General features: G+C 42.0%; 1 protein-coding gene across 2 annotated transcripts; it reads left to right on the top strand.

The window, feature by feature from the left end:
• The first annotated feature begins 2200 nt into the window (after positions 1-2200).
• Positions 2201-13489, top strand: LOC117596215 (claudin-15). 2 transcript variants are annotated; one of them, XM_034300504.2, is made up of 5 exons: positions 2201-2474; positions 11126-11290; positions 11566-11647; positions 12648-12758; positions 12834-13489. In XM_034300504.2, the coding sequence occupies exons 1-5, from the start codon at positions 2258-2260 to the stop codon at positions 12913-12915; spliced, it is 657 nt and encodes a 218-aa protein (XP_034156395.1). In that variant the 5' UTR covers positions 2201-2257; the 3' UTR covers positions 12916-13489. The 2 variants fall into 2 exon arrangements, with proteins under 2 accessions (XP_034156395.1, XP_034156394.1); XM_034300503.2 differs by having other exon boundaries at positions 2202-2474; positions 12831-13489.

Raw genomic sequence — 13489 nt, 5'->3', positions numbered from 1 at the left:
TTCAGTCATAAAGAATAACAGCATATAAAAAAGTGGTGAAATATCAGCAAACACCGACAATGTGTTACTCAATCATACCTGACCTCAGACACACACACACACACACACACACACACACACACACCCCAGCTGCTCAGAGCCCCAAGCATGAGAAGTGGTTTTGTGTGTCTTTACTGTTCATCAAAAACACACATGTACTCAAGTTCATTTCAGATATTATTATCTGCCTCAGAGTCAGTAAGAGGCGTGAACAGTACACACATCACTAGAACAGAACACAAGCGTTAAACATAAATTCTCTCTACATCAGAGGTAGCATCTGCGCAAACCTCATTTTCTTTAGTTTTTTTATGGTGTGTGTGTGTGTGTGTGTGTGTGTGTTGCAGTATCAGTGTATTATCTAATCTGATGTGTGGGATTGAGTGATAAAGTAAAATGTGACGTGTGACTCACAGGAAACACTGATGATGAGATAATGAAGGGTTTCCTCCAAACCGTTGCTGATCCTGTATCACTCTAATCACACGACTGCAGGATGGACAGATCACACAGATAGATAAGCAGACAGAGAGACAACTAAAGAGATGAACAGAGAGACAGACAAAAGGACTGGTATACAAATAAGCAGATAAATAGGCAGCTGTTGCTTCTCTCCCTGTTTCTCTCTCTCTCTCTATTTGTTTCTGTGTGTTATATTTAATTTTAATTAACAGAAATTATCACAGTGCAACTTTAGAGAAATCCAGATGTAGCTTTAATGTAGCTTTAAAGAAAAACTCCCTGTGTGTTTACAGGATGTTCAGTATGAGCAGATTGTGAATAAGAGTAATGAGTAATGGGATGAGCAGAGGACAGTCTTTATGATTACAGCAGCAGCTCTTATATACAAATCTACAGAATCCAAGGTGAGAATAAACACTGAAAACAGGTGAGATTTGGACAGAAACTGGTTTTGGGAAGTGTAAATCTTCTGTGTGTCGGTGTGGAACCATCTACAGCAGCAGAGAGCGAGACACAGAAACTCTGAGCAGAAGATAAATCAGGATGAGTCAGGCGGGAAAGGAGGGCCAGGCGAAGAAGATGGACATTTCAACAATAAAAGACCCTAAACACACAGCCACAATCACTCAAGAAGGCCTTGCATGGCCGAGCCAATCTCCTGAGTTGAGTCCCATTCTCGCTGAAAATTTATGGACAATTTTGAAATTGTGAATCCATCAGAGGGATTGAAGAAGGTTTGCTGAGAGGAATGGAAATAGAAAATGAGGTACTTCTTACCGTACACATCTCAAAGCTGTAATCGCCAACAACAGCTTTGCAATTTAGATTTTTAAACATCTTTGTTTATGCTTATGAATACATACTTTTATGTTCATATTCTGTACCAAGTCAAAAGACATTATGTGTATATTTGACGTGGATATACTGGAAGTGTATTAAATAACAGAGACAGCAGTGTGAACACATTTCCCCTCACTGTATTCTGATATTAAAGCCTGCATCTTCTGATAGAAGCAGGCGTGATGGGATAATAGACCAGAAGTTCGCTCAGGAGCTGTGGAGTGAGAACATTCAGTGCTTTATGGAATTTTATAATCAGTGTGTAATTTACTCTGAGCCAGTGCAGTGTGGATAAGATGGGGTGATGTGGTCAGATCTTCTGGTTCTAGTAAGAACTCTGGCTGCTGCATTCTGCACTAACTGGAGAGTGTTTATTCATCTACTGGAACATCCACACAGCGCAGTTATAAACCAGCAGCAGGGCAAGTGAAACAGGTACATTTATAATTTTGATTTTAAAATCATTGTAAAGATATAGTGCAGATGTTCCAGATGTTATACAGTGCAGATGTTCCAGGTGTGAACACTACTGTATTTCTGTTCCTCTTTCCCTGAGCTGGTTAAATGCTCTGTGTGTGAGTGTGTGTGTGTGCGTGTGTGTTAATTATTGACAGGTGATGGTGATATGAGTGATGTACTCACTCACCCTTTCATCATAGTGATGGATCAATCATTCATACACTACTGCACTACAGTGCAAGTGTGAGTGTGTGAGTGTGTGTGTGTGTGTGTGTGTGCGTGTGTGTGGGCAGTGAGCAAGTGCAACTCATGGTTTATGGAGTGTTGCGATAATGTGACAGTAGTTTATCCAGATCAAACACACCCCCTACACGCACACACACACACCCCTGTGTAAACATGTGGAGCAGGAGTTCCTCTTCCTCAGTGTGTGTGAGTGTGTGTGTTAGAAGACAGGATGAAAGACACAGTGCAGGTGTGTGGGTTGTGTGCAGGGTTTTTGGGGTGTGTGAGTGCGGCCGTGTCACTGCAGGTCCGATCCTGGAAAGAGTCGAGCAATGACGGCAGCGCCATCCTCACCTCCAATTTATTCGAGAACCTGTGGATGTCCTGCGCTGATGACTCGACTGGCATCTACAACTGCTGGTATTTTCCATCCTTACTCGCCTTACCAAGTATGTAACACACACACACACACACACACACACAACAATTAAATAATCATGCAAAATTTTATAAGAACGCTTAATTATGACCAGGAGGTTGTGAGTTTGAAGCCCAGCACTTCTTCTCAGCTCTTCCACTTTAAACATGAAGAGATGTAGAGGAGAGAAAATGCAGATCAACAACAGAAGAATGAACCCTGAGCACCGGAGGTTAGGGGACGAGCTGAAGGAGTCACTGAAGTATGTTCAAGCAAGGTTAAAAAATAAAGAGTGTTAAAACTCATCGAACTGTGAGAAAGGGAACGTTCCTGAGTTGGAGAGACGACACACTTTCCCCAACTCCAAACAGGATTAATGGGAATAACACGCTGTGAGAATTAAAGGTGCAGAAGAAATCTCCGGGTGCAGCAGTGATCCTCGAGGTGTGATTATGTATGGAATTAAATAAATTAATTAGCTAAATATTCCTATGATATAAATAATAAAATGCTTAATGCAGCAATAAATATATCAATTGAGATAATAAATAAATAATACTGAACTCATTATAAACTGCTATTGCATCATACTCATTTTCACCATAATATTAAATACAAACGAACATAACATTTCAGTTCGTTTGTATTTAATAACAAGTTTTATTTCATAATGACACATTTACTTAATTTACATTTATTTCATAACTTAACTAACTTATTTTATTGTTTGGTATTTGGAGGAAACATGGCAGGAAGATGAGCTTTATCAATCTGAAACACTAAAAAATTATAAATTACTATTATATTTATTATACATTATAAATCACTCCCTATCTGCATTTAAGAGAGAGAGAGAGATAGTGTGTGTGTGTGTGTGTGTTTGTGTGTGTAATACTTTGCCCCAACACTAATATTACTATGCCATTAATCAGGCCATGAATTGCTCAACACTAATAGTTTCATTGTTGATATACTGATAGACATAAAAATGTTTTTTTCAATTTTATTTGTATAGCATTTTTAACAATGCACATTGTCACAAAGCAGCTTTACAGAAATATATAAATTCAGGATATAAATTAAAAAAAGTGTGAATTTATCCCTTATGAGCAAGTCAGAGCTAACGGTGGTGAGGAAAAGCTCCCTGAGATGATATGAGGAAGAAACCTTGAGAGGAACCAGATTCAAAAGGGAACCCATCCTCATCTGGGTGACACCCGATAGTGCGATTATAAATCATTCCCTTCTATAACTGTGTACTACATGGACAAATAGTGCAGTTGTGTGACCAGAAAATTCATTATAGTTTTTACTTGAAGTCTGTTCTGTTGAAGTTATCACCTGTTCACTGATGGAGACTTGAGTGCAAAGCTGTTCATGTCGATTGCAGTCCTAAAGCCATCTTCATGGTTTCTCAGTGGTTCCATCCTCACTAATCTCATGTAACTTTAGGCTGTGGGCCATCCTCAGAGCAGCGAGTGATTTCCAACCAGAAGTAGGGCATCAGGATGGATCAGGCTGTTCTGAAGAACAGAAGGGCTCAGGATCACTGGCATCTCGGGAGTAGAATGTGTAGCTTGACAGAGAGAGAGTGAGAGAAAGAGAGAGAGAGGGAGAGATTGTTAGGTTGTCATGTAATGGTTAAGGACAATGTACTTTGCGTGCAGAGAGCAAGCAGGGACTCCGGCCAGACTAGCTATGACAGCGTAACTAAAAGGAAGAGCCAGAAGCTAACACAGACATGAGGACGCCGTGGGACATAAAGCGCCAGCCACTCCACAATCATTTCACCTCCTGTCTAATATCAAAGTCTAATATCCCAGTCTAATATCCCAGTCTAATATCAGGCTGATATCACAGGCTAACTATCAGGCTGATAAGTGCTTTTCAGGATATAAACCATGATGATGAAGTTGTAATATGTTGAAGACTGGATAAACATCATGATCGTATCGAATTTTGTATGGAAGTTCATATGGAAGTTCGTATAAGAAGACTTCAGCAGTGACAGGCTGTTGTTGCCTCAGTCTGAGTCTGAGGTGATGGATTGCCGTCCAAACGGTTGTCAGCCTCTCTGAGGAATTCAGAAATATTCTCTCAGTCATGTAGTAAAGCAGTTTAAAGCTTTAACCTGAAAAGAACACGGTCTATATAATGAGTGTATTAGTTGCTGTTGCTGTGGCCTGAATGTGTGAGCAACCAGTGATCATCTCTGACTCCGCCCACTGGTGTTGACTGACAGATTACAACAGAATGAAATAAATGGGTCATTATGAAATAAAAGTAGTCTTTTGAAAAAAGCTGTTGTGAAATAAAACCTGTGATTAGGAAATTTAAACGAACTGAAATGTGACAGTGTATTTTGTGAAAATGAGAATGATGAAATAATATTTAATAACAATGAGTCAGTATTATTTATTGACTCATTTATATATTTATTGCTGCATTTCTTCATTTTATTGTTTATATCATAGGCATATTTGTTTATTTAATTTTGACTGAAACAGTAGTCCATGTTTCTCTGAGTTCATACTGATAAAGGTTTAGTTTAGCAGTTACTCCTGTGACAGTGCGTTGAAGAACGTGAGCTGATCAGAGACGCAGGAGCATGAGTGAGATCATTCAGAGTTCTGTCAGTTCTGAGATGAAGATGATGATGAAGGTTGATGAAGATGTGATGTTCTCAGTGCTCAGTGGCTCTCTGACACCTCAGCAGGGTTTAATGATCACCTCTGAACACTGCGTAAATGCATTAAATAACTCCAGACTTTGTAGTGGAGTGTTTGTGTTCCTGCAGAATCGTCACCTTTCACCCCGCTGCCCTGGTCCTGACTCTGACAGAACCGTAACACTGTATGAAGTATAAACATTAACTACAGCACAGTTATAAAACACTGCTTTATGGAGAATGATCATCTGTTTCACTGAAGGCTTTATGTTGGTTTTGTGACTTCACACAACGACTCACTCACAAACTCGTCCACGACAGTCACACAAATTTTTACTGGAGATTTTCCCATCACTGTTATCAGCTCACAGCCGGGGCAGCAAACACTCCAATGCTGCGAACGCAGATTAGCTGAGAAACTCAAACACACAGCGTCAGACTGAATAAAGTGGAATACTGGTGTAAAACCAAGAAGAGGCCTGATCTCATGGCTCAGATTTCAGAGGGATTGTGAGTGAATTACAAATCTCTAGTTTATAAAATGAGAAAAATCCACCTTATAAAAATCCCCCTTTTGATTAATAGCTTGATTAGTATTTACCCCCCTCTTGAACCTTTCCACATTTTGTGGTGTAACAGTCTGGAACTGAAATGAACTTAACTGACGTGGTGAAAAATCAATATGGTCTGCAAAATTATTTACAAATAAAAAATGTAAAAGTTTGATTGGATAAGTGCTCACTCCCACAACCTTCCATTTATTAATGATGTAATTAAATGTTGCTCTGTGGGATGTTCGAGTTCATGTTTGAGATTTTTTCTTTTAACAAATCCTGATTGTTTTTCCAGAATTTTGTCACAGACTTCTTTTCTTTCTTCTTCACTCCTTGGTCTTCATGATGCTGCGTGTTCCTCTAACACACTCTGGGTTCCTCCAGGAACAGGAGTATTCATACTGAGATCACGTGACACTTTAATCACACACAGCTCAACTCCGTTCTAATAATCATGTGACTTCTGACGGAAACTGAACCAGAACTAATTTACAGGTTTCACAGTAACGGGGTGAATACTTATGCAATCACAACTTTTATGTTTTTCCTTCATTAAATACTTTTCCAGACTATATTAATTTTCCCCCACTGCAGTACAACATTATAATAAAGCACAATCTGTGAAGAAAAAAGACATTAAATTAAAAATGGACAAACACATAAAAAGGTTTAACCAGGACAGGAAGTACTGACCATATAAGGATAATGGGAAGCCAAATGTTCTCTAACAGTGTGTGTTGTACAGTGTGTGGAAGACACATGTGTTAAAAGCAGAATGTGTGTGTGTGTGTGTGTGTGTGTGTGTGTGTGTGTGTGAGAAAGAGAGAGAGAGAGAGAGAGAAAGAGAGAGAGAGAGACCTCATTAAACCTCACTGCCAAAGTTTCATGACATCACTTGTTTACCAATCTTTCATTTGTGTAACGTTCAGGTGATAAAGTGAGGAGGAAGTCGCCACATCGCTGTGTGTGTGTGTGTTCAGGGTGTTGTGTCGCCCACATCTCCATCAGAGAAACTCAGAGTATTTTATCATGTTCATTGGACCAAAGTCTCCTGATCACTCAATAACTTTTTATTACTCTCAAACTCCACTGAAACTGCTGAGGAAATAATCTGTCCTGCTGAGTCATCAAAGCATGTTCAGGGTTAGTGTTCAGGGTTAGTGTTAGTGTTCAGGGTTAGTGTTCAGGGTTAGTGTTCAGAGTTAGTGTTCAGGGTTAGTGTTCAGAGTTAGTGTTCAGGGTTAGTGCTCAGCGTTAGTGCTCAGGGTTAGTGTTCAGAGTTAGTGTTAGTGTTCAGGGTTAGTGTTCAGCGTTAGTGCTCAATGTTAGTGTTCAGAGTTAGTGTTCAGGGTTAGTGTTCAGGGTTTGTGTTCAGGGTTAGTGTTCAGAGTTAGTGTTCAGAGTTAGTGTTCAGGGTTAGTGTTCAGTGTTAGTGTTAGTGTTCAGAGTTAGTGTTCAGGGTTAGTGTTCAGGGTTAGTGCTCAGCATTAGTGCTCAATGTTAGTGTTCAGAGTTAGTGTTCAGAGTTAGTGTTCAGGGTTAGTGTTAGTGTTCAGGGTTAGTGTTCAGTGTTAGTGTTCAGAGTTAGTGTTCAGGATTAGTGTTAGTGCTCAGCGTTAGTGTTCAGGGTTAGTGTTCAGGGTTAGTGTTAGTGTTCAGGGTTAGTGTTCAGCGTTAGTGCTCAATGTTAGTGTTCAGAGTTAGTGTTCAGGGTTAGTGTTCAGGGTTTGTGTTCAGGGTTAGTGTTCAGAGTTAGTGTTCAGAGTTAGTGTTCAGGGTTAGTGCTCAGCATTAGTGTTCAGGGTTAGTGTTCAGTGTTAGTGTTAGTGTTCAGAGTTAGTGTTTAGAGTTAGTGCTCAGCGTTAGTGTTCAGGGTTAGTGTTCAGAGTTAGTGTTCAGGGTTAGTGTTAGTGTTCAGGGTTAGTGTTCAGGGTTAGTGTTCAGGGTTAGTGTTAGTGCTCAGTGTTAGTGTTCAGGGTTAGTGTTCAGGGTTAGTGTTCAGGGTTAGTGTTAGTGCTCAGGGTTAGTGTTCAGGGTTAGTGTTAGTGCTCAGGGTTAGTGTTCAGGGTTAGTGTTAGTGCTCAGGGTTAGTGTTCAGGGTTAGTGTTAGTGCTCAGTGTTAGTGTTCAGGGTTAGTGTTCAGGGTTAGTGTTCAGGGTTAGTGTTAGTGCTCAGGGTTAGTGTTCAGGGTTAGTGTTAGTGCTCAGGGTTAGTGTTAAGGGTTAGTGTTCAGAGTTAGTGTTCAGGGTTAGTGTTCAGAGTTAGTGTTCAGGGTTAGTGTTCAGGGTTAGTGTTAGTGTTCAGGGTTAGTGTTCAGAGTTAGTGTTCAGGGTTAGTGCTCAGGGTTAGTGTTCAGAGTTAGTGTTAGTGCTCAGGGTTAGTGTTCAGGGTTAGTGTTCAGGGTTAGTGTTCAGGGTTAGTGTTAGTGTTCAGGGTTAGTGTTCAGGGTTAGTGTTAGTGTTCAGAGTTAGTGTTCAGGGTTAGTGCTCAATGTTAGTGTTCAGGGTTAGTGTTCAGAGTTAGTGTTCAGGGTTAGTGTTAGTGTTCAGGGTTAGTGTTAGTGTTGAGGGTTAGTGTTCAGGGTTAGTGTTAGTGTTCAGAGTTAGTGTTCAGGATTAGTGTTAGTGTTCAGGGTTAGTGTTAGTGTTTAGAGTTAGTGTTCAGGATTAGTGTTAGTGTTCAGAGTTAGTGTTCAGGGTTAGTGCTCAGCGTTAGTGTTCAGGGTTAGTGTTAGTGTTCAGGGTTAGTGTTCAGGGTTAGTGTTAGTGCTCAGTGTTAGTGTTCAGGGTTAGTGTTCAGGGTTAGTGTTAGTGCTCAGGGTTAGTGTTCAGGGTTAGTGCTCAGCGTTAGTGCTCAATGTTAGTGTTCAGGGTTAGTGTTAGTGTTCAGGGTTAGTGTTCAGGGTTAGTGTTCAGAGTTAGTGTTCAGGGTTAGTGTTCAGAGTTAGTGTTCAGGGTTAGTGTTAGTGTTCAGGGTTAGTGTTGAGGGTTAGTGTTAGTGTTAGTGTTGAGGGTTAGTGTTAGTGTTGAGGGTTAGTGTTGAGGGTTAGTGTTCAGGGTTAGTGTTAGTGTTCAGGGTTAGTGTTGAGGGTTAGTGTTAGTGTTGAGGGTTAGTGTTAGTGTTGAGGGTTAGTGTTCAGGGTTAGTGTTAGTGTTCAGGGTTAGTGTTGAGGGTTAGTGTTAGTGTTGAGGGTTAGTGTTAGTGTTCAGGGTTAGTGTTCAGGGTTAGTGTTAGTGTTCAGGGTTAGTGTTGAGGGTTAGTGTTAGTGTTGAGGGTTAGTGTTAGTGTTGAGGGTTAGTGTTGAGGGTTAGTGTTGAGGGTTAGTGTTAGTGTTCAGGGTTAGTGTTGAGGGTTAGTGTTAGTGTTGAGGGTTAGTGTTAGTGTTCAGGGTTAGTGTTAGTGTTCAGGGTTAGTGTTCAGGGTTAGTGTTAGTGTTCAGGGTTAGTGTTGAGGGTTAGTGTTGAGGGTTAGTGTTAGTGTTGAGGGTTAGTGTTGAGGGTTAGTGTTGAGGGTTAGTGTTAGTGTTGAGGGTTAGTGTTAGTGTTCAGGGTTAGTGTTAGTGTTGAGGGTTAGTGTTAGTGTTCAGGGTTAGTGTTCAGAGTTAGTGTTCAGGGTTAGTGTTAGTGTTCAGGGTTAGTGTTCAGGGTTAGTGTTGAGGGTTAGTGTTAGTGTTCAGGGTTAGTGTTAGTGTTCAGGGTTAGTGTTGAGGGTTAGTGTTGAGGGTTAGTGTTAGTGTTGAGGGTTAGTGTTAGTGTTGAGGGTTAGTGTTAGTGTTCAGGGTTAGTGTTGAGGGTTAGTGTTAGTGTTGAGGGTTAGTGTTAGTGTTGTAAGAGATGTTCAGTAGTCACAGCTCTGTGTGATGTTCAGCTCACAGTTCTTCCTGAAGCTTTATGACTTTCCTGGTCTGTGTTCCAAATCTCTCCCTACCTCCTGCTCCCTGCACTGGGCAGTAATGTACACTATGTAGTGCACTAACACAGAGGACACTAGACCAGAGAGATGTTCAGGGTTCTAGAGTCTAGAGTTTATGCTGTAGAAGTTCAGTGCAGTGTTTCAGAGCAGCAGTGGAAAGCAGGAGCCACACCTAATGGGGCAGTCGTGGCCTAATGGATAGAGAGTCGGACTTGTAACCCGAAGGTGAACCTGAAGGTTGTGGGTTCGAGTCTCAGGTGCTGCAGGGATTGTAGGTGGGGGAGTGAATGACCAGCGTCTCTCCCTCAATACCACCACTGAGGTGAGACCCTTCAGCAAGGCACCGAACCCACAACTGCTCCCCGGCACTGCACACTGCTCCGGGTGTGTGTGTGTGTGTGCGCACTTGGATGGGTTAAATGCAGAGCACAAATTCCGAGTATGGGTCACTTCACCTTCACCTTCACCTGATTCCACATGATTCCACATGATTCCACCTGATTAATCAGCTGATCTCGGATTTCAGTAGACTCAGGTGTGGCTTCTGAATGAAAACCTGCACCTACACCGGCCCTTTCTGGATAGGATCAGACACTCCTGTTTTAGAATATTTGAGACTCGCGCTGGGTTCTAAGTGTGTGTGTGTGTGTGTGATGCTGATTATGATGCTGTGTGTGTGTGTGGTGATGATGATAATGCTGTGTGTGTGTGTGATGATGATGATGCTGTGTGTGTGATGATGATGCTGTGTGTGTGTGTGTGTGTGATGATGATGGCGTATGTGCGTGTGTGTGATGATGATAATGCTGTGTGTGTGTGTGTGTGTGTGTGTGTGATGATGATGATGCTGTGTGTGTGATGATGATGCTGTGTGTGTGTGTGTGGTGATGATGATGCTGTGTGTGTGTGCGTGTGTGTGATGATGATAATGCTGTGTGTGTGTGTGTGTGTGATGATGATGATGCTGTGTGTGTGATGATGATGCTGTGTGTGTGTGTGTGTGTGTGATGGTGTGTGATGCAGATTATGATGCTGTGTGTGTTAATGAATGTTGTGTGTGTGTGTGTGTGTGTGTGTGTGTGTGTGATGGTGTGTGATGCTGATTATGATGCTGTGTGTGTTAATGAATGTTGTGTGTGTGTGTGTGTGATGGTGTGTGATGCTGATTATGATGCTGTGTGTGTTAATGAATGTTGTGTGTGTGTGTGTGTGATGGTGTGTGATGCTGATTATGATGCTGTGTGTGTTAATGAATGTTGTGTGTGTGTGTGTGTGTGTGATGGTGTGTGATGCTGATTATGATGCTGTGTGTGTTAATGAATGTTGTGTGTGTGTGTGTGTGATGGTGTGTGATGCTGATTATGATGCTGTGTGTGTTAATGAATGTTGTGTGTGTGTGTGTGTGTGTGTGTGTGATGGTGTGTGATGCTGATTATGATGCTGTGTGTGTTAATGAATGTTGTGTGTGTGTGTGTGTGATGGTGTGTGATGCTGATTATGATGCTGTGTGTGTTAATGAATGTTGTGTGTGTGTGTGTGTGTGTTCAGCTTATATTCAGGTGTGTCGTGCTCTTATGATCACCTCCATCGTGTTGGGGTCGTTTGGTCTCGTCTTCACGCTGGTCGGCATGCAGTGTTCCAGAATCGGAGGAGAGAACTACGCGGTGAAGGGACGAATCGCCATCCTGGGAGGAGTGTTCTTCATCCTGCAGGGTACTTAACACATGCACTTAACACACTAACGGACACTAGCACAGTAAATAACGTGTGTCGCTTGCAGCACAGATCTCATCTACAAATCATCACTACTTAGTGTTTCAGCTAGAGCCTTGCTCATGTTAGGGTTCCATCTCTCTCTCTCTCTCACACACACACACACACTGTTCTTCACAATGCTTATTTGATGTTGGAGTGTTTGTATTGTGTTACTGTGTACGTGCTCTGGGTGTGTGAGGGAGTGCGTGTTACATGATGTTGTGTTTCTGCAGGTTTGTGTACGATGATCGCCGTGTCGTGGTACGCTTCCAACATCATACAGCAGTTCCACAACCCACTTTATGCAGGAATCAAGTGAGTGTGTGTGTGTGTGTGTGTGATGATGATGATGATGATGATGCTGTGTGTGTGTGTGTGTGTGTGTGTGTGATGATGATGATGATGCTGTGTGTGTCTGTGTGTGATGATGATGATGATGATGCTGTGTGTGTGTGATGATGATGATGATGCTGTGTGTGTGTGTGTGTGACGATGATGATGATGATGCTGTGTGTGTGTGATGATGATGATGATGTTGTGTGTGTGTGTGTGTGTGTGTGATGATGATGCTGTGTGTGTCTGTGTGTGTGTGTGTGTGTGTGATGCCGATGCTAATGATGATGCTGTGCGTGTGTGTGTGTGTGTGTGTGTGATGATGATGATGATGCTGTGTATGTGTATGAATGTGTGATGATAATGATGGTGTGTGTCTGTGTGATGATGATGATGATGATGATGCTGTGTGTGTGTGTGTGTGTATGTGTGTGATGCCGATGCTGATGATGATGCTGTGTGTGTGTGTGTGTGTGTGATGATGATGATGATGGTGTGTGTGTGTGGGTGTGTGTGTGATGCCGATGCTGATGATGATGCTGTGTGTGTGTGTGTGTGTGTGATGATGATGATGATGGTGTGTGTGTGTGGGTGTGTGTGTGATGATGATGATGCTGTGTATGTGTATGTATGTGTGATGATAATGATGCTGTGTGTGTGTGTGTGTGTGATGATGATGATGATGGTGTGTGTGTGTGGGTGTGTGTGTGATGCCGATGCTGATGCTGTGTGTGTGTGATGATGATGATGCTGTGTATGTGTATGTATGTGTGATGATAATGATGGTGTGTGTCTGTGTGATGATGATGATGATGATGATGCTGTGTATGTGTGATGGTGTGTGTGTGTGTGTCTGTCTGTCTGTGTGATGATGATGATGATGCTGTGTATGTGTGATGATGATGGTGTGTGTGTGTGTGTGTGTCTGTGTGTGTGATGATGGTGTGTGTGTGATGATGGTGTGTGTGTGTGTGTGTTGCAGGTTTGAACTAGGAGAGGGTTTGTATATCGGCTGGTGTTCAGCGACACTCGCTCTGATTGGTGGCTGCTGCTTACTGTGTGTGTGTGGAAACGACAGCAAAGTGGAGAAAATGTGAGTTTATCTCACACATATACACACACACACACACTCTTGCCTCACTATCTGTTGTTGTAAATCTTCCAGCAGAGTGGCAGCACACACTCCGTCGGCTGTGTCCCGAATCTCTCACACACCGTCCACACAGCACAGACTCAGCTCATACATCTGAGGGCGGAGTCAGAGATCCATCATCATCATCATCATCATCTTCATCATCATCACAATCATTAACATTAAACCCGTGAGCTCCAGTGAGTTACTGTGATGAAGACGAGGGAGTGAAGTGATGAAGTGTGCAGTGGTGTGAATTGGGACGGAGCCGCTGTGTCTCTGTAACACACTGTGAACTGTGTGAATGACCTCATGTAACCCCGTGTTTATGTGATTAATATTACACACTGATCTTTATAAAGCTGTAAATTGAGTGTTTAGTGATATTCTGAGTCTCTGTATAAGCTACCTGGCATTTTTCATATATATGAACTGAAATTTTAAGATTTTGGTGAGTCATGTGCCTGACTGATCCCAAGCCCCGCCCACATTTGAGCCAGGCTTGTGAACAGTGTGGGCGGAGTCAGTGAGGTAAGCGCACTACAAAAGAAACAAAAAGACTGAAACTGGACGCTACGGCGATGCAGCTGGAATTTTATTTCTTTTCTATAATTAAAAAAAAAAAATTTGTCCGTATCTTTTAACTTATTTACGCAGAAAGGAATAAACAGTGCTTTACTGACTGTGTCTGT

The sequence above is a fragment of the Pangasianodon hypophthalmus genome, chromosome 27 (genome assembly GCF_027358585.1).
Source record: "Pangasianodon hypophthalmus isolate fPanHyp1 chromosome 27, fPanHyp1.pri, whole genome shotgun sequence".
Lineage (NCBI taxonomy): Eukaryota > Metazoa > Chordata > Actinopteri > Siluriformes > Pangasiidae > Pangasianodon > Pangasianodon hypophthalmus.
Note: the sequence above shows the minus strand (reverse complement) of the source record. Positions and strands in the feature narration are given on the sequence as shown.

Excerpts from the sequence above, each read along its gene's own strand:
- LOC117596215 (XM_034300503.2), top strand. The coding sequence starts at position 2,258 with ATGAAAGACACAGTGCAGGTGTGTGGGTTGTGTGCAGGGTTTTTGGGG. Across the intron at positions 11,648-12,647 it reads CCACTTTATGCAGGAATCAA|GTTTGAACTAGGAGAGGGTT; the intron begins GTGAGTGTGTGT and ends TGTGTGTTGCAG. Across the intron at positions 12,759-12,830 it reads GACAGCAAAGTGGAGAAAAT|CAGAGTGGCAGCACACACTC; the intron begins GTGAGTTTATCT and ends TAAATCTTCCAG.